The sequence below is a fragment of the Ranitomeya imitator genome, chromosome 9, assembly GCF_032444005.1.
Source record: "Ranitomeya imitator isolate aRanImi1 chromosome 9, aRanImi1.pri, whole genome shotgun sequence".
Taxonomy (NCBI): Eukaryota; Metazoa; Chordata; class Amphibia; order Anura; family Dendrobatidae; genus Ranitomeya; species Ranitomeya imitator.
The window spans coordinates 7,212,947-7,232,750 of NC_091290.1; the positions used below are offsets into that span (position 1 = coordinate 7,212,947).

The window sequence follows — 19,804 nt, forward strand, 5'->3', positions numbered from 1 at the left end:
GGATGGACGATGTACCCTCTGCCATATCGGTGACAAACCTTGAAGGCCGCCCATGTCCTCGAGAACCCATCCGATGGCTCATCTTCTCCAGTGGTGGGTTTCCGACCTCGAGGACCCCCATTGAGATGGAAAATGAAGGGGACACAGCAGAGTAGTGGATGGGGCAGCCTGCAGCCGTCATATCAATGGGGCGGCCACCAGGAGTAGGGCGCACAGAGCAGGGTGGGCATCGCGGTCAGGAAAACCCTGTAAGTCTCAATATGCCACACTTTCCAGTGACCTCGGCGGCCGCTGCGACATTTATAGCGTTAATAAAGAACATCCAGCAGCATCCGAGAAATAACTCACATTTCATCACAGAAAAGATGAACAATGGGCCTTTCAGTGCCGGGCGAGGGCGGCGAGTGGGCCCGGTATTCAGGACTGGCGCTGGTGGCTCGTTCTGCCATATTCTGGGTGCTGGGGATGTCTTCTGTGGGGCTCAGTCATTCAGCGTCCCTCAGAGATGACTCGTGCGGTAGACCCCTCTAAATGAGGCCTAAGGGTCCGCAATAGCACGGAGTTATGGTGTATGGTACAGCAAAGGTCTTCTACAAATGGGCCTTGCAGAAATCCTTGTGCTTGCTGCAGGAAGTGTGACCCACACAAATAAATATGAGGGGTCTCTATTAGTTCTCTCCATTAATTTCTAAGCAAGATCCCAAAATTAGCCAATGGAGGAAGTGGGGTACACATGGCCATCGCTCCATGGAGATGGGGTCCCACTACTGGGACCTGCAGCTATCAATGGTCTATCACATGGATGTGCCAGAAAGGTCTAGGACAAGAATACCCCCTTTAATCCCCTACTCCCCCAGGGAGATCACCAGGGATCCCCGCACCACCATAGACGAGCGTCTCATCTCCATCTTATTGGAACTGTTTCTCTACAGCCAGGCGCCATCTGGTACAATATCGGTCGGAGCCTTTCATCACCTTCACGTTTCCAGCCCCGGCTTTAAGGACAGCCCTGGATTTTATGACCAGTGCAGCTTAAGTGCTGTTCCCCGCCATTAAAGTTTGATAGGTTTCGTCTTTAGTTAAATGCGGGTCAGATGTGAAACGCTATAGGTTTCTCTTTCCAAATGAAATATTTACATGAAAGAAGGAGGGTAAAGATACGACGACGTCCGCTGTGCCAAACCAAGGGAACACCAAGAGTACGGAACACAGTGGTGGTGCCCGTACAGAGCAGGGGAACACCAAGAGTACAGAACACAGTGGTGGTGCCCATACAGACCAAGGGAACACCAAGAGTACAGAACACAGTAGTAGTGCCCGTACAAACCAAGGGAACACCAAGAGTACGGAACACAGTGGTAGTGTCCGTACAGAGCAGGGGAACACCAAGAGTACAGAACACAGTGGTGGTGCCCGTACAAACCAAGGGAACACCAAGAGTACGGAACACAGTGGTGGTGCCCGTACAGACCAAGGGAACACCAAGAGTACGGAACACAGTGGTAGTGCCCGTACAGAGCAGGGGGAACACCAAGAGTACAGAACACAGTGGTGGTGCCCGTACAGAGCAGGGGGAACACCAAGAGTACAGAACACAGTGGTGGTGCCCGTACAGACCAAGGGAGCACCAAGAGTACGGAACACAGTAGTAGTGCCCGTACAGACCAAGGGAACACCAAGAGTACAGAACACAGTGGTGGTGCCCGTACAGAGCAGGGGGAACACCAAGAGTACAGAACACAGTGGTGGTGCCCGTACAGAGCAGGGGGAACACCAAGAGTACAGAACACAGTGGTGGTGCCCATACAGACCAAGGGAGCACCAAGAGTACTGAACACAGTGGTGGTGCCCGTACAGACCAAGGGAGCACCAAGAGTACAGAACACAGTGGTGGTGCCCGTACAGAGCAGGGGAACACCAAGAGTACGGAACACAGTGGTGGTGCCCAAACAGAGCAGGGGAACACCATGAGTACAGAACACAGTGGTGGTGCCCGTACAGAGCTGAACACAGCGGTGGTGCCCGTACAGAGCAGGGGAACACCAGCAGTACAGAACACAGTGGTGGTGCCCGTACAGACCAAGGGAACACCAGGAGTACAGAACACAGTGGTGGTGCCCGTACAGAGCAGGGGAACACCAAGAGTACAGAACACAGTGGTGGTGCCCATTCAGAGCAGGGGAACACCAAGAGTATGGAACACAGTGGTGGTGCCCGTACAGACCAAGGGAACACCAGGAGTACGGAACACAGTGGTGGTGCCCATACAGACCAGGGGAACACCAAGGGTACAGAACACAGTGGTGGTGCCCATACTAGACTGACACTACGATTTCCTGGTACTTCCCCTCCACCCCCTACGATCTCCACTATGGGTGGTGGCGAAATCTAACCTTTGGGGTTACTACTCAAGAGGTCCATTTTGGGTCCTCTGATAATTTTTCACCTTGGACTTTGGTCATTTTTTAGTATGGAGTAAGAGTACAAGCTCTGGATGCCACTCGCAGTGCAAGGGAACCAATGTAAATCTTCACAGAATCCAGAAGCATGAGGGTCCGGGCCTTTCTATCGGCCAGTCACCTTCATCTGGAGCGGCGGATGCTTTGACCAGAGGGGACTGGGGGGTCGAGACCCTGCACCAGCGGCTAAAGCAGAGCTGAGCTCCACCTTTCTGCCCCGTCTATTCTGTCTGACCCTCCTGGGGGGCAGAGCGAGGGGTGTACAGACTCTACTATCTTCAAATCTATTCGACACTTGCTCCACTCACCAAGGAGAGGAGAACAGAAAATAAGGGGTACAGCCCGAAGCTCGGCGCCCTCTCCTTTTCTATTAACAAATCAACCCCTCAATAACCAAAACTTTTCATACGATAAAGGGTTACAAACTTTAGGAGCATGAAAACCGCGACCAAAATTAGGTTTAAAGGCTGAAGTTTCCTCTTCAATAGGTAACACTTCAAGGAGCTGGAGAAAAGAGGAAACATTGCAATTTATAATTCCTGTTTACTGGTCGTTGTCTAGGTTACCAGCCACCGCTGCCGTCTGAGAGTGGCCGGTTACCTAGGCAAGGAGCAGTTTGTGAGCGCTGCTCTGGAAAGCTTTGGTTCCCCTGCCCTCTGGAGGTCCGAACTGTCAATCATTCAGGAGCTCCGCCTCCCAAGCCTGGGAGTGGTGAAGGATGAGAACACCCCCCATTAAAGGGACATGAAGAACTTTTTGTGGTTTAGTTGCTGCAAGTCACAAGTTAATGGTGTATTCCCTTCTTAGACATTTAGGTCATAGCCACAAGACAAACAATAGATAACTAACAGATGCGGATCCTAACCCTGGTGCCATCACCGATCTCCAGAATTGGGGTCCCCCATCCAACCTGGCACATGCTGGTCATTGCAGACCACTGGAGGACAGAGGCTAGGAGTGTAACTATAGTGGGGGAGGGCCTGTAGACCCTCTGGAACCATTTTGAGAAGACCAACACCATTAAAGACCTGCCTGTAATTATTGAGGGTCCTATTAGGGACTTTGTATTGGGGCCAACGAGCCCCAAGTTACATCATTGGACAAAGAACATGAGGATGAGCTGGTGTCCATGACTGCGATACGAGCATGTACCTTACCGTCCTTCCTCCGCACGGATGCACTGATGCGACCAGAGACTTCCGTTTCGGAGATTGCGGCTGAAGAAAATACTCCTTAAAGAGTAATCGTTCTTTTAATGTTATTAAAAAAAGAGACTTTGTAATAAATGCCTTTTTTTTTTCTCCTGGACAGAGGTTTTATTCTCAGAATGTTCAGTTCTTGGGTAAAATATGAATTCGGTAAAGAAAACCTTCCTATTACTGAGATAGACTGCCAGCTGCTCCTCATAGTCTATGGAGAGGGAGAAGCTCTGCCGGTAACTCCGCCCTCGCCCCTCTCCATAGACCATGAGGAGCAGCTGTCATCGACTATCTCGGTGATGAGAAGGTTTTCTTCACTGAATATTGAGAATGAAACCTCCGTCCAGGAGAAGCAGATTTCTCTAATAACATTTATTACAAAGTTTATTATTTTCATGTGCACTTGATTTATCAAATAAAAACGGAATTGATGATGAAGTTTTAAGTAAAGTCTGGAAGCGTGTATGTAACTGCGTTTTGCAGGGCCTGCAATTATCACGCCCCACGTCTGAGAACAGTGGAGTCGGGGTAACAGATCGCCTCGGTTTCCCAGCGACACATTTGCGGTGTGACAGATTTTCATCCATTCAGCAAATCTGCGAGGAAGAGAGAGGCCATTAGAGGATTTAGCAGTCGTGCCCGTTTCTGCCATATGGCCCAAGTGATATAATCTGGCTCCGCATCATTGTACCCACATCCGAGGGGGCAGAGAGGGGTCTCCGGCCATTAACCTCAGCACCGCGCCCGCCATGGTCCACTTTATGTCTGTGCACATCCTTGATCGGACATTTAACGAGTGACCGAGAATCTATTCTAAGCAGTGGGGGGATAATCGGAGACCCCGGTTTTGACTCATGACCATGATTAAGAAAATGATTATTATCCTCACCATTGGTGTCATGAAGTTGTCGAAGCTTTTTGGGGGTCTCTGGCCGAGGATGGAGTCTTGTTGGCGACGCTCCACGGGAAAATAAAAATTATACAAGTGAAATTACCCCCTTACAAGTCCGTGTTCTGCAACCTGGGACTTGTTGCAAAACTACAACTCTCATCATTCCGCAACTGGAGGTTCGCAGGTTGGGTGAACACGGCGGCAAGAAGACATCAACCCGTTAGGCCAAGGTCCAACATTCACTGCTGGTCAGACTCCAGGAGGGGAAGAGATGGGACCTCCCGGACATTTATGGCGACCTCTTTTGGCTACACAAGGGGTATTTTCTGCAGACTTTCCAAAGAGAAATCTGTGCATAATCCATGTTTGCTGCATGTGGTTTTGTGCAGATTTCTCGCATAACTTGCTGATTTTGCGGCACATTTGCCCCTTGCGGCCTCACCCGTCAGTCTGCAGCATTATTTCTGCATGCGCAGGACCAGAGAACATGGCCGCTTTTATCCATGAAGGGCACCATCGCTGTCCATAGTGTTGGAGCAGCACTTACCCGACAGACTATCTTCAGCACCGGCAGCTTTTATCCTTGAGCCGTGATCTGTGACTTGACCTTTGACGGTTCACGTGGTCAAAAATTCTCCATTATGAGGGACTTGGTCGACCTCATGCTTTACACTGCAGCACTGTGCAGCTTAGCTGTAGTTTATAATTGCAGCAACATTTCAGTATAAAAGTAACAGTGAATGTTCCCATTACAGAAAGGTACAGACATGGTAAAGCCTCAGCAGGGTCACCCACAACGTTATAGACCCATCAGGACACGAGACCCCCGTCACCGGAGGACAACTGCGGGGTACGTGCCCGAATGACGTCACATTCTCCAGGGAACGCGCTGAAGGGCGACAATCCCTCAATCAACCCTGCAATCAGTATCACGAGGAAAAGGAAAAAAATACAAGAGGCACAAATGTCACAAAAAGTCATAATTTATTTCTTTTTTTTGTCCTGTCGCCGACCACGGTCTCACACTCCGGTGCGGTCCTGGACTGTGGCAGCAACAGAGGAGTTAAAGGCTATACAAGTGTGAAAATAAAAAGAGCAATGACATTTCACGCGTTACCGAAATCAGATCCACACCTACAGGAAACAAGGTGCCTGGCGGATCAGCATCGCACGGCGTGACAGCGTGGTGACGGAGCGTGGGGGTTATACCTGCCGCCGGTGGGACTGCAAAATCCATTACGGGATAAGGGACTGCGCCAAGTGATGGGACGAGAAACTGAAGGCCGGGGGGCCACATGTGCCCACACACACAGGCCGGAGGCGCCCATGTCCACACACACATACGCCGGAGGCGCCAATGTCCACACACACATATACGCACGCAGGAGGCGCCCATGTCCACACACACGCTGGTGGGCAACAATGCTCCCACACAGGCCTAGGGCCACACATGTCCACATACACATGCTGGGGGGCATCAATGCCCCTATACACAGGTCGGAGGCCACACACACAGACCAGGGGGCCACACATGTCCACATACACATGTTGGGGGGCATCAATGCCCCTATACACAGGTCAGAGGCCACACGCGCCCACACACAGGCCAGGGGGCCACACATGTCCACATACACATGCTGGGGGGCATCAATTATTATTATTATTATTAATTTATATAGCACCATTGATTCCATGGTGCTGTACATGAGAAGGGGTTACATACAAATTACAAATATCACATACAGTAAACAAACTAACAATGACGGACTGATACAGGGGGTCGGAGGCCACGCGCGCCCACACACAGGCCCGGGGCCACACATGTCCACATGCTGGGGGGCATCAATGCCCCCATACACAGGTCGGAGGCCACACGCGCCCACACACAGGTAACATGTCCACATACACATGTTGGTGGGCATCAATGCCCCCATACACAAGTCGGAGGCCACACGCGCCCACACACACAGGCCAGGGGGCCACACGTCCACATACACATGTTGGGGGGCATCAATGCCCCCATACACAGGTCGGAGGCCACACGCGCCCACACACACAGGCCAGGGGGCCACATGTCCACATACACATGCTGGTGGGCATCAATGCCCCCATACACAGGTCGGAGGCCACACGCGCCCACACACACAGGCCAGGGGGCCACACGTCCACATACACATGTTGGGGGGCATCAATGCCCCCATACACAGGTCGGAGGCCACACGCGCCCACACACACAGGCCAGGGGGCCACACATGTCCACATACATATGTTGGGGGGCATCAATGCCCCCATACACAGGTCGGAGGCCACACGCGCCCACACACACAGGCCAGGGGGCCACACGTCCACATACACATGTTGGGGGGCATCAATGCCCCCATACACAGGTCGGAGGCCACAAGCGCCCACACACACAGGCCAGGGGGCCACACATGTCCACATACACATGTTGGGGGGCATCAATGCCCCCATACACAGGTCGGAGGCCACAAGCGCCCACACACACAGGCCAGGGGGCCACACATGTCCACATACACATGTTGGGGGGCATCAATGCCCCCATACACAGGTCGGAGGCCACAAGCGCCCACACACACAGGCCCGGGGCCACACATGTCCACATACACATGCCAGGATGCCATGTCCACCTAAGGCATTTTCAGCCGTTCTCCCATCTGTGGGTCCGACCACCTCCTATACAAACACATTGATGTGAAACGCCCCTTCTGCATCTGCGGTCATTTTTTATGAACTTTTTAATTGTCCCAAATCATCACTACTGAACAGCAAGTTTGCGACAGGTTGAAAAAAGAAAAAGAAAAAAGCTTCAGCCGCTTTGTGTATACAGCTCCTACAGACAGGTGTCTCTATAGTAACAGAAAGCCGTGAGTATATAGTCTGACCCCGCAGTCACGCTCTCCCGTCGGTCACTCAGAGGTCTGCACATTGACCACCTGATCTCCATCCGATGGGCACAGACGTCTGAATGAGCCTCAATCAAACAGGCTGTCAAAAAATAATAAAAATTGTGAACAAGTGGAAAAAAGTCTGACTGCAGGATCAGACTACAAAGGGTTGGATTGTAGTCTGTTACCATGGAGATTCATAGACCTGGATAGGAGCTGTAGACTCTAAACGGTGAGAGATTTTTTATTGAAATCTATTGCAAAGATGCTGCATTTTAGATGTGCGGAAAAATGGTGGCTGCGGCCTTAACTCCTGTCGAGGAGACAATATGAGAACTTCGGCCTCTGATGGAAGCAGCCAGGTGGCCTCCGTACACGGAGGCATCAGACTCCTTCCAGGACAGCGCCACACTTCATCACTGGTTAAGTGTGGTACTGCAACCCCAAGGTGAACTAAACTGGAAAACCAGGAGAGGCTCATGGACAGGAGGGGGCGCCGCTACTAGTGACATTTCTAATCCCGTACCTCCCCCCAGGAGCAGGGCTGCAGTTTTATGGGGAGAAATAATCTGTAATGTGAGCTGAAGCTACACAGAGACCCGGAGCACGGCCCGGACACCGCTATAGACGGAAGGCGTCCAATCCGCCATACTTTACACTGCCACCACTCTCCACAAGGATAACCGTACAGAGGGGCGGTCGCGTTGGCGCAGTAACGGAGGAGGCGATAATGGGGGCGCAGCCCGGGAGGACAAGACCTACGAGCGATCAGTGAGGGCCGCTGCTCATCCCACTTTATGGAAAGGGATTTTTTAGGACATATAAAAAGTACAAACAAAATGGCCAAAACCGCTTCAAATCGATTGGTTACATGTACGCAGCGCAAAGAGTCGGGGCGAAGAAAAAGGGCGACAGAGAAATGTAAAAAAAAAAAAGGCAAAAATATATAAACAGTTACAAAAACAGAAGTGTAAAAATACAAAAAAAAACTAAAGAAAACATAAAAGATTAGAAATTAAAGGAGGAGAAAAGAGGCAGCAAAAGCAAAGCAGTCACTACAGAGAACGATCGCTGACCCTGACACTACAACTCCCAGCATACCACCACTCTCCTTATCCAGTAGGTTTTAGCTCCCTGGACGGCCGACGTTCCTCTGTAATTCCTGCTGGACTCGTCCCTATAATCGATGTGGATCGTGTCAGGACTAGGGGTATCTGTTGTGAATTCTGTTGTCGGGCTCCCTCCTGTGGTCGTGAATGGTACTTCAGCTGGTTCTGTCCATGGACTTCCTCTGGTGGCTGTGGGTGTTTCTGAGTTTCCTTCCACAGGTGACGAGGCTAAGTCGTTAGTGGGCTGCTCTATTTAACTCCACTTAGATCTTTGCCCCATGCCAGCTGTCAATGTTGTACTATTGGTCTAGTTCGCTCCTGGATCGTTCTGTTACCGGTTTACTCCAGCAGAAGCTAAGTTCCTCTTTGCTATTTTCCTGTTTGCTATTTTTTCTGTCCAGCTTGCTATTGTGAATATTGCCTTGCTTGCTGGAAGCTCTGGGACGCAGAGGGGCGCCTCCGCACTCTCTGCGTGGCTTTTTGTGCTGACCGCAAAGTGACCTTTTCTATCCTCGGTCTGTTCAGTAAGTCGGGCCTCACTTTGCTAAATCTATTTCATCTCTATGTTTGTGATTTCATCTTTACTCACAGTCAATATATGTGGGGGGCTGCCTTTTCCTTTGGGGAATTTCTCTGAGGCAAGGTAGGCTTTATTTTCCTTTCTTAGGGCTAGCTAGTTCTTAGGCTGTGTCGAGTTGCATAGGGAGCGTTAGGAGCGCTCCACGGCTATTTCTAGTGTGTGTTTGATAGGATTAGGGATTGCGGTCAGCAGAGTTTCCACTTCCCAGAGCTTGTCCCGTGTTTTTGTAGCTATCAGATCTTTCCGGGTGCTCTTGATCATCAGGTCCATTATTGTCCTAACCACCAGGTCATAACAGGTATCATCCATTTCCAGGAGGAATAGCAGAGGAGCGTCATCATACAAGATGTAGCAAAATTATAAGATTAAGGAGTTTGCTAGAGTTTATTAAAGAAGACACGGTCCTTTGTCGCCCACACTGGGCTGGCTATGCTGGGAGTTTTAGTTCGCCGCTTACTACAGATACTTGATGATAGCACCCATCAGCGTCCACCACCAGGCGTGGCACATAGCGGTGTGTGCCCGGGGATAACGTGGGCTGTGTTTAGTGGCGGCCGGCTCGGACATGTGCGGTTTAAGGTACACTTGGAGAACGGATATCATGATGGTCGTACACGGATGGCTGTATACAGTCTGTGCAGTCTGCGCTGTGTGCATAGATGTCCAGGCGAGGCGTCCGGCTCTTCAGTATCTCATGGTGCTGGACGCCCGGAAGTAAGACAGAAACTTGAAACACAAACTAACCACAAAGTACCAGATGTTCCGCGCCATCTGAGAGCGCGCAATGAAGACGCGCCAGATGAGGACCACCAGGATGGTATTGAATCCATAGCGAATGTTCCTTAACCTGGAATAGAACGAGAAGACGTAAAAAACCCTGCAGAGACAGGCGCACGCTAAAGAGCCGTTCTTAAAGGGGTTGGACCATGAGCAACAGACATCACTTATGTACAGAACAGGAAATAAATGGATGACCACTGCCCCCACTGATCATGAGAACAGAGCACCCGAAACCCACTGTGTGCAAGGGAGCGGTAGTGAGCGTGTGCGACCACCTCCTATAGACGGTGAATGGAGCGGTAGTGAGCGTGTGCGACCACCTCCTATAGACGGTGAATGGAGCGGTAGTGAGTGTGTGCGACCACCTCCTATAGACGGTGAATGGAGCGGTAGTGAGTGTGTGCGACCACCTCCTATAGACGGTGAATGGAGCGGTAGTGAGTGTGTGCGACCACCTCCTATAGACGGTGAATGGAGCGGTAGTGAGCGTGTGCGACCACCTCCTATAGACGGTGAATGGAGCGGTAGTGAGCGTGTGCGACCACCTCCTATAGACGGTGAATGGAGCGGTAGTGAGTGTGTGCGACCACCTCCTATAGACGGTGAATGGAGCGGTAGTGAGTGTGTGCGACCACCTCCTATATAGACGGTGAATGGAGCGGTAGTGAGCGTGTGCGACCACCTCCTATAGACGGTGAATGGAGCGGTAGTGAGCGTGTGCGACCACCTCCTATAGACGGTGAATGGAGCGGTAGTGAGCGTGTGCGACCACCTCCTATAGACGGTGAATGGAGCGGTAGTGAGCGTGTGCGACCACCTCCTATAGACAGTGGAGGGTAGTGAGCGTGTGCGACCACCTCCTATAGACGGTGAATGGAGCGGTAGTGAGCGTGTGCGACCACCTCCTATAGACGGTGAATGGAGCGGTAGTGAGCGTGTGCGACCACCTCCTATAGACAGTGGAGGGTAGTGAGCGTGTGCGACCACCTCCTATAGACAGTGAATGGAGCGGTAGTGAGCGTGTGCGACCACCTTCTATAGACGGTGAATGGAGCGGTGGTCACACTGTGGTCCCGGCTGTGGGGGCCCTGCACACTGTGGTCCCGGCTGTTGGGGGGGGGGGGGGGCCCTGCACACTTTGGTCCCGGCTGTGGGGGGGGCGCGCTGCACACTGTGGTCCCGGCTGTGGGGGGGGGGCCCTGCACACTGTGGTCCCGGCTGTTGGGGGGGGGGGGGGCCCTGCACACTGTGGTCCCGGCCTTTGGGGCGCTGCACACTGTAGTCCCAGCCGTGGGGGCGCTGCACACTGTGGTCCCGGCCGTGGGGGGCGCTGCACACTGTGGTCCTGTGCACTCATAGTTGGGAGTGCCAGGTCATGCTAGGACACGTCCATCTGACAGCTGTCATTTTTAGGAGTAATAACCATGCATAAAACTAACATTAGGGGAGGCGAGGACCCTCTAAAAAGGAGTTTGAGACATTACTGAAAATTAATAAAAATTCATTTCAAAAGATCAGCATCGAGGATCACGAGCCGGACCCGCAGTAGGGGGCACTAATGGCGCATATACCATGGTGGCTGTAGAAAGGGGGCGCAGGACTTTATTTTAAAGCGGTGGTACGGTGCAGCCAGCACTACCCGGCGGTACGGTGCAGCCAGCACTACCCGGCGGTACGGTGCAGCCAGCACTACCCGGCGGTACGGTGCAGCCAGCACTACCCGGCGGTACGGTGCAGCCAGCACTACCCGGCGGTACGGTGCAGCCAGCACTACCCGGCGGTACGGTGCAGCCAGCACTACCCGGCGGTACGGTGCAGCCAGCACTACCCGGCGGTACGGTGCAGCCAGCACTACCTGGTGGAACTTTTATCTTTACTATGATGTCCCAGACCGCACTTCGCCTGCCTGTGCCCTCCCATCACTGGGCGGCAGACAACTTACTTGTTCAGGTGCTTCCTGGCGGCGGGCAGGCCGGACATCTCTTCATTCAGAACATACTTTTTGGTTCCCATACAATAGTTCTCCATATATTCCGCCCAGTGCAGCTGCCGAACGTCAAAGTTAAACACCTACAAGACACAGAGGATGCGAGAAACCGGCAAATCACAGGAGCGGACTGACGGCCCCCCGCTAAGTGACAGCGACGCCACAAAGTGGAGAATGACGGAGGGTGGACGGATCCCACAGACACCCCACCCCCAGGTGACAGACAGACCCCCTGGGTGACAGGCAGCTCCCGGGTGACAGACAGCCCCCCAGATGACAGACAGCTCCTCCCCCCCGGGGGACAGACAGCCCCCTCCCCCAGGAGACAGACAGACCCCACGGGGTGACAGACAGTTCCCTCCCCCCCCCCCCACAGCAGACGCTGTCCTCACCTTCTTGTCCTCGGGGCTGAGCTGGCTCATTAACATGTTGGTGTTCTCATTGCTCCACACCCAGGAATTACTCGTGAAATACTCCAGTAACATCATGGCTTTGTGCAGACGACTGATCGTCTTCATCATCCTTAACCAAGAGAAGAAAGCCACAAATCATTAGTGACCCCCAAGAGCGGGACAATCGGTGGGGGAAGAGGTCCCCAACATTAATAATCCGGGCACAAATATCCAACACCCGTGTAGTTAATAAAAGCAACCGGAGTGAGCGGAACGGGAGAGAGAGGACAGAGGAGGAGCCTTCAGGGTGGTGGTGGGGGGGGGGGGGGGGACACAGAGGAGGGGCCTTCAGGGTGGTGGTGGGGGGGGGGGGACACAGAGGAGGGGCCTTCAGGGTGGTGGTGGGGGGACACAGAGGAGGGGCCTTCAGGGTGGTGGGGGGGGGGGGACAGAGGAGGAGCCTTCAGGGTGGTGGTGGGGGGGGGGGGGACACAGAGGAGGGGCCTTCAGGGTGGTGGGGGGGGGGGGGACAGAGGAGGAGCCTTCAGGGTGGTGGGGGGGGGGGGACACAGAGGAGGAGCCTTCAGGGTGGTGGTGGGGGGGGGGACACAGAGGAGGGGCCTTCAGGGTGGGGGGGGGGGACAGAGGAGGAGCCTTCAGGGTGGGGGGGGTGGGGACAGAGGAGGAGCCTTCAGGGTGGGAGGGGGTGGGGACAGAGGAGGAGCCTTCAGGGTGGGGGGGGGGACAGAGGAGGAGCCTTCAGGGTGGGGGGTGACAGGAGGAGCCTTCAGGGTGGGGGGTGGAGGACAGAGGAGGAGCCTTCAGGGTGGGGACAGAGGAGGAGCCTTCAGGGTGGGGGGTGGAGGACAGAGGAGCCTTTAGGGTAGGGACAGGAGGAGGAGCCTTCAGGGTGGGACGTGGAGGACAGAGGAGGAGCCTTCAGGGTGGGGGGGACAGAGGAGCCTTCAGGGTGGGGGAGTGAGGACAGAGGAGGAGCCTTCAGGGGGGGGGAGAGGACAGAGGAGGAGCCTTCGGGGGGGGGGGGGGGAGAGGACAGTGGAGGAGCCTTAAGGGTGGGGGAGAGAGGACGGAGGAACCTTCAGGGTGGGGGGAGAGGACCCTTCAGGGTGGGGAGGTGAGGAAAGAGGAGGAGCCTTCAGGGTGGGGAGGTGAGGACAGGAGGAGCCTTCTGGGGGGGGGGGGGGTGAGGACAGAAGAGGAGCCTTCAGGGTGGGGAGGTGAGAACAAAGGAGGAGACTTCGGGGGGGGGGGAGGGGGGGGTTGGAGAGGACAGAGGAGGAGCCTTCAAGGTGGGGGGGATAGGACAGAGGAGCCTTCGGGGGGGAGGAGCCATCAGGGGGGAGGACAGAGGAGCCTTCAGGGTGGGGGGGGCGAGGACAGAGGAGGAGCCTTCGGGGGGAGGACAGAGGAGCCTTCAGGGTGGGGAGGTGAGGACAGAGGAGGAGCCTTCAAGGGGGAGGAGAGGACAGAGGAGGAGCCTTCAGGATAAGGGGTAAGGACCAAGGAAGAGCCTTCGGGGGGGATGGGGGAGAGGACAGAGGAGGAGTCTTGGGGGGGGGAGAGGATAGAGAAGGAGCCTTCAGGGTGGGAGGGAGAGAGGACTAAGGAGGAGCCAACAGGGTGGGGGGGAAGAGGAGAGGAGGAGCCTTCAGGGTGGGGGGGAGAGGACTAAGGAGGAGCCTTCAGGATGGGGGGGGGGGGGGGGAGAGGACAGAGTAGCTTTTAGGGTGGGGGGGTGAGGACAGAGGAGGAGCCTTCATGTTGGGGGGGAGAGGAGGAGCCTTCAGGGTGGGGGGGGAGAGGACAGAGGAGTAACTTTCAGGGTGGGGGGTGAGGACAGTGGAGGAGTCTTCAGGGTGGGGGGTAAGGACCAAGGAAGAGCCTTCGGGGGGGGAGAGGACAGAGTAGTCTTCAGGGGGGGGGGGGAAGAGGACAGAGGAGCCTTTTCGAGGAGGGAATTGACACAAAGGAGTAGCTTCAAATGCAGAGGGTGGGATGTAGAATGAGGCGCTTCGAGGAAGGAAGGCAAGGAGACATGAGAAGCCAAGAGAGGAGAGATGGACACATGAGCCTTAAGGATGAAACAGACACCAATGAGGGGATTTGAGGGGGCACCTGACAGAGGAGGGTCAATAAGAGCAGAGGACTGAAAGGAGGAGGACTGGCAGGGCATCTGTCACAGAACCCATCTATTTAGTATTGGGGGCTTATCGGGCTCTAAGACAACATGTGTGATATGAGCAGCCACCACTGAGTGATAACAGGAGACCATTACCGCAGGCCGTGCACATAATGAGCAGAGGGGTTAATGAGAACTGGTCAAAAATATGCCACAGTCCCATCATGTCAGGGGGATTCTTCCCATCATGTCAGGGGGATTCTTCCCATCATGTCAGGGGGATTCTTCCCATCATGTCAGGGGGATTCTTCCCATCATGTCAGGGGGATTCTTCCCTGCTGGATTTACCACTGATTAGAAAACAAAGTATTTTGGGTTCCTGACATCAGGGGATTTAATGGCTACAGCAGAATGTATCTGAGGCCTGAGGATGGTGGATATTGATAATAAAGCACTTAACCTAAATGCTTTCCAGCCAGAGAAGATTACACTGCAACGTGTTACAGGATCTCTTGGCAGCGAAAGCCTCCAAAACCCGGAGGGGGAATTAATGGCATTTCCTTTCAGGTAGTAAAAGGCATTTATTTCCCACATTTAAGCCGCCAAGGAAATAAAATAAATGATCAGAATTGTGGAGCCTGTGAGAACCCCCCAGTAATTATGTAATATGCAACAGTGCAGGTGCAAGATGCTGCAGGGAGCTCCCCCTAGTGGTGACTGCAGACAGGATCTTATCATGTATCTCTGTATATAGGGAGCTCCCCCTAGTGGTGACTGCAGACAGGATCTTATCATGTATCTCTGTATATAGGGAGCTCCCCCTAGTGGTGACTGCAGACAGAATCTTATCATGTATCTCTGTATATAGGGAGCTCCCCCTAGTGGTGGCTGCAGACAGGATCTTATCATGTATCTCTGCATACAGGGAGCTCCCCCTAGTGGTGACTGCAGACAGGATCTTATCATGTATCTCTGTATACAGGGAGCTCCTCCTAGTGGTGACTGCAGACAGGATCTTATCATGTATCTCTGTATACAGGGAGCTCCCCCTAGTGGTGGCTGCAGACAGGATCTTATCTCTGTATACAGGGAGCTCCCCCTAGTGGTGGCTGCAGACAGGATCTTATCATGTATCTCTGTATACAGGGAGCTCCCCCTAGTGGTGGCTGCAGACAGGATCTTATCATGTATCTCTGTATATAGGGAGCTCCCCCTAGTGGTGACTGCAGACAGGATCTTATCATGTATCTCTGTATACAGGGAGCTCCCCCTAGTGGTGACTGCAGACAGGATCTTATGTATCTCTGTATACAGGGAGCTCCCCCTAGTGGTGGCTGCAGACAGGATCTTATGTATCTCTGTATACAGGGAGCTCCCCCTAGTGGTGGCTGCAGACAGGATCTTATCATGTATCTCTGTATACAGGGAGCTCCCCCTAGTGGTGACTGCAGACAGGATCTTATGTATCTCTGTATACAGGGAGCTCCCCCTAGTGGTGACTGCAGACAGGATCTTATGTATCTCTGTATACAGGGAGCTCCCCCTAGTGGTGGCTGCAGACAGGATCTTATCATGTATCTCTGTATACAGGGAGCTCCCCCTAGTGGTGGCTGCAGACAGGATCTTATGTATCTCTGTATACAGGGAGCTCCCCCTAGTGGTGGCTGCAGACAGGATCTTATGTATCTCTGTATACAGGGAGCTCCCCCTAGTGGTGATTACAGACAGGATCTTATGTATCTCTGTATACAGGGAGCGCCCCCTAGTGGTGACTGCAGACAGGATCTTATGTATCTCTATACAGGGAGCTCCCCCTAGTGGAGACTGCAGACAGGATCTTATCATATATCTCTGTATACAGGGAGCTTCCCCTAGTGGTGACTGCAGACAGGATCTTATCATGTATCTCTGTATATAGGGAGCTCCCCCTAGTGGTGACTGCAGACAGGATCTTATCATGTATCTCTGTATACAGGGAGCTCCCCCTAGTGGTGACTGCAGACAGGATCTTATCATGTTTCTCTGTATACAGGGAGCTCCCCCTAGTGGTGGCTGCAGACAGGATCTTATGTATCTCTGTATACAGGGAGCTCCCCCTAGTGGTGGCTGCAGACAGGATCTTATGTGTCTCTGTATACAGGGAGCTCCCCCTAGTGGTGGCTGCAGACAGGATCTTATCATGTATCTCTGTATACAGGGAGCTCCCCCTAGTGGTGGCTGCCGGCAGGATCTTATGTATCTCTGTATACAGGGAGCTCCCCCTAGTGGTGGCTGCAGACAGGATCTTATGTATCTCTGTATACAGGGAGCTCCCCCTAGTGGTGGCTGCAGACAGGATCTTATCATGTATCTCTGTATACAGAGAGCTCCCCCTAGTGGTGGCTGCAGACAGGATCTTATCATGTATCTCTGTATACAGGGAGCTCCCCCTAGTGGTGGCTGCAGACAGGATCTTATCATGTATCTCTGTATACAGGGAGCTCCCCCTAGTGGTGGCTGCAGACAGGATCTCATGTATCTGTATACAGGGAGCTCCCCCTAGTGGTGGCTGCAGACAGGATCTTATCATGTATCTCTGTATACAGGGAGCTCCCCCTAGTGGTGGCTGCAGACAGGATCTTATCATGTATCTCTGTATACAGGGAGCTCCCCCTAGTGGTGGCTGCAGACAGGATCTTATCATGTATCTCTGTATACAGGGAGCTCCCCCTAGTGGTGGCTGCAGACAGGATCTTATCATGTATCTCTGTATACAGGGAGCTCCCCCTAGTGGTGGCTGCAGACAGGATCTTATCATGTATCTCTGTATACAGGGAGCTCCCCCTAGTGGTGGCTGCAGACAGGATCTTATCATGTATCTTTGTATACAGGGAGCTCCCCCTAGTGGTGGCTGCCGGCAGGATCTTATGTATCTCTGTATACAGGGAGCTCCCCCTAGTGGTGGCTGCAGACAGGATCTTATCATGTATCTCTGTATACAGGGAGCTCCCCCTAGTGGTGGCTGCCGGCAGGATCTTATGTATCTCTGTATACAGGGAGCTCCCCCTAGTGGTGGCTGCAGACAGGATCTTATCATGTATCTCTGTATACAGGGAGCTCCCCCTAGTGGTGACTGCAGACAGGATCTTATCATGTATCTCTGTATACAGGGAGCTCCCCCTAGTGGTGGCTGCAGACAGGATCTTATCATGTATCTCTGTATACAGGGAGCTCCCCCTAGTGGTGGCTGCAGACAGGATCTTATCATGTATCTCTGTATACAGGGAGCTCCCCCTAGTGGTGGCTGCAGACAGGATCTTATCATGTATCTCTGTATACAGGGAGCTCCCCCTAGTGGTGGCTGCAGACAGGATCTTATCATGTATCTCTGTATACAGGGAGCTCCCCCTAGTGGTGGCTGCAGACAGGATCTTATGTATCTCTGTATACAGGGAGCTCCCCCTAGTGGTGGCTGCAGATAGGATCTTATCATGTATCTCTGTATACAGGGAGCTCCCCCTAGTGGTGGCTGCAGACAGGATCTTATCATGTATCTCTGTATACAGGGAGCTCCCCCTAGTGGTGGCTGCAGACAGGATCTTATGTATCTCTGTATACAGGGAGCTCCCCCTAGTGGTGGCTGCAGATAGGATCTTATCATGTATCTCTGTATACAGGGAGCTCCCCCTAGTGGTGGCTGCAGACAGGATCTTATCATGTATCTCTGTATACAGGGAGCTCCCCCTAGTGGTGGCTGCAGACAGGATCTTATCATGTATCTCTGTATACAGGGAGCTCCCCCTAGTGGTGGCTGCAGACAGGATCTTATCATGTATCTCTGTATACAGGGAGCTCCCCCTAGTGGTGGCTGCAGACAGGATCCTATGTATCTCTGTATACAGGGAGCTCCCCCTAGTGGTGGCTGCAGACAGGATCTTATCATGTATCTCTGTATACAGGGAGCTTCCCCTAGTGGTGGCTGCAGATAGGATCTTATGTATCTCTGTATACAGGGAGTTCCTTCTAGTGGTGACTGCAGACAGGATCCTATGTATCTCTGTATACAGGGAGCTCCCCCTAGTGGTGGCTGCAGACAGAATCTTATCATGTATCTCTGTATACAGGGAGCTCCCCCTAGTGGTGACTGCAGACAGGATCCTATGTATCTCTGTATACAGGGAGCTCCCCCTAGTGGTGGCTGCAGACAGAATCTTATCATGTATCTCTGTATACAGGGAGCTCCCCCTAGTGGTGACTGCAGACAGGATCCTATGTATCTCTGTATACAGGGAGCTCCCCCTAGTGGTGACTGCAGACAGGATCCTATGTATCTCTGTATACAGGGAGCTCCCCCTAGTGGTGACTGCAGACAGGATCTTATGTATCTCTGTATACAGGGAGCTCCCCCTAGTGGTGACTGCAGACAGGATCCTATGTATCTCTGTATACAGGGAGCTCCCCCTAATGATCCCATTCAGCTTCGGAGGCGGCAGTCAGGTTGCTAATCTGTGGCCCCTGTTGCAGTCTGTAGTTCAGCCACGGTATGTGAGCCATTTCCTGACAGATCCTACGCAGATTCTTAAGCCTCTAGGATCATGTACAGACACTTATACCATTCTGCTACAAGCTAGGTATTACACAGGTGACCTGCAGCGTTCCATTGCCTCACAGTGACCCAGATACTGACAGAAATGAGTGTGAGTCCGGCAATGAGTCCGCTCCTCCGGGAATGCTCAGCCGTCTTAGCAGGGATCCTATTTAAAGCAAATGTTGGAGGAGGCTGCAGGAGCGGACCAAGGCGGAGAGGAAAATGAAGGAGGAAGGCGGACGTGCTTGTGTTTTTACAAACAGGACAGGATCGGGGCGATTCCGGGACAACACAGCTAGGACATCATTAGGATGCAACACTGGGGATGGACGACAACCATCAGCGAGAACAGAGAGCAGAGCAAAGGGCCAACAAGTGCATGTACAATGAGAGGATGCCGTCACACGAGCCGGGTCTGACAGAAAGGAAGGAGACCAAAGCCAAAAACTGCATCAAAGCGACACGTGTGAAAGCAGAACGACGAAGATGAAAGAAGTCAGTGATCCACACCTCCAAACCCAAGACTTTCAGGCATTCTGTATTATAGGCTCACACACATTAATGCATTTTCAATCATGTTTAAACTTTACCCCTAAAATATATAAATGACTGAAAGATCATAAAAGCATCAAGGAAAAAAAATGCACAAAATGCAGAATGGACTGCAAACTTTTCATATCGGTAATAGCTTAATGCAGAGAAAAGTGACAGGCTTGATGGCAATAGAAGCACGGAGGGTGGAATTAGCCGGTTAGGTTGGTAATTAGGGAACAAACGTTCACTTACTGCACCT

At 52.8% G+C, this 19,804-nt stretch overlaps 1 protein-coding gene across 4 annotated transcripts in view; it reads right to left on the reverse strand.

Moving 5' to 3' along the window:
* Positions 1 to 5,517: 5,517 nt before the first annotated feature.
* Positions 5,518 to 19,804, reverse strand: part of FAR1 (fatty acyl-CoA reductase 1) — a 48,973-nt gene continuing 34,686 nt past the window's right edge. For all 4 annotated transcript variants that reach the window (XM_069739212.1, XM_069739211.1, XM_069739210.1 and 1 more), the window contains exons 10-12: positions 12,305 to 12,434; positions 11,868 to 11,995; positions 5,518 to 9,992 (exon numbers count right to left, since the gene is read on the reverse strand). In XM_069739212.1, coding sequence (XP_069595313.1) covers positions 9,830 to 9,992; positions 11,868 to 11,995; positions 12,305 to 12,434 — 421 coding nt within the window. In that variant the 3' untranslated portion in view covers positions 5,518 to 9,829. The remainder of the gene's footprint in view (positions 9,993 to 11,867; positions 11,996 to 12,304; positions 12,435 to 19,804) is intronic.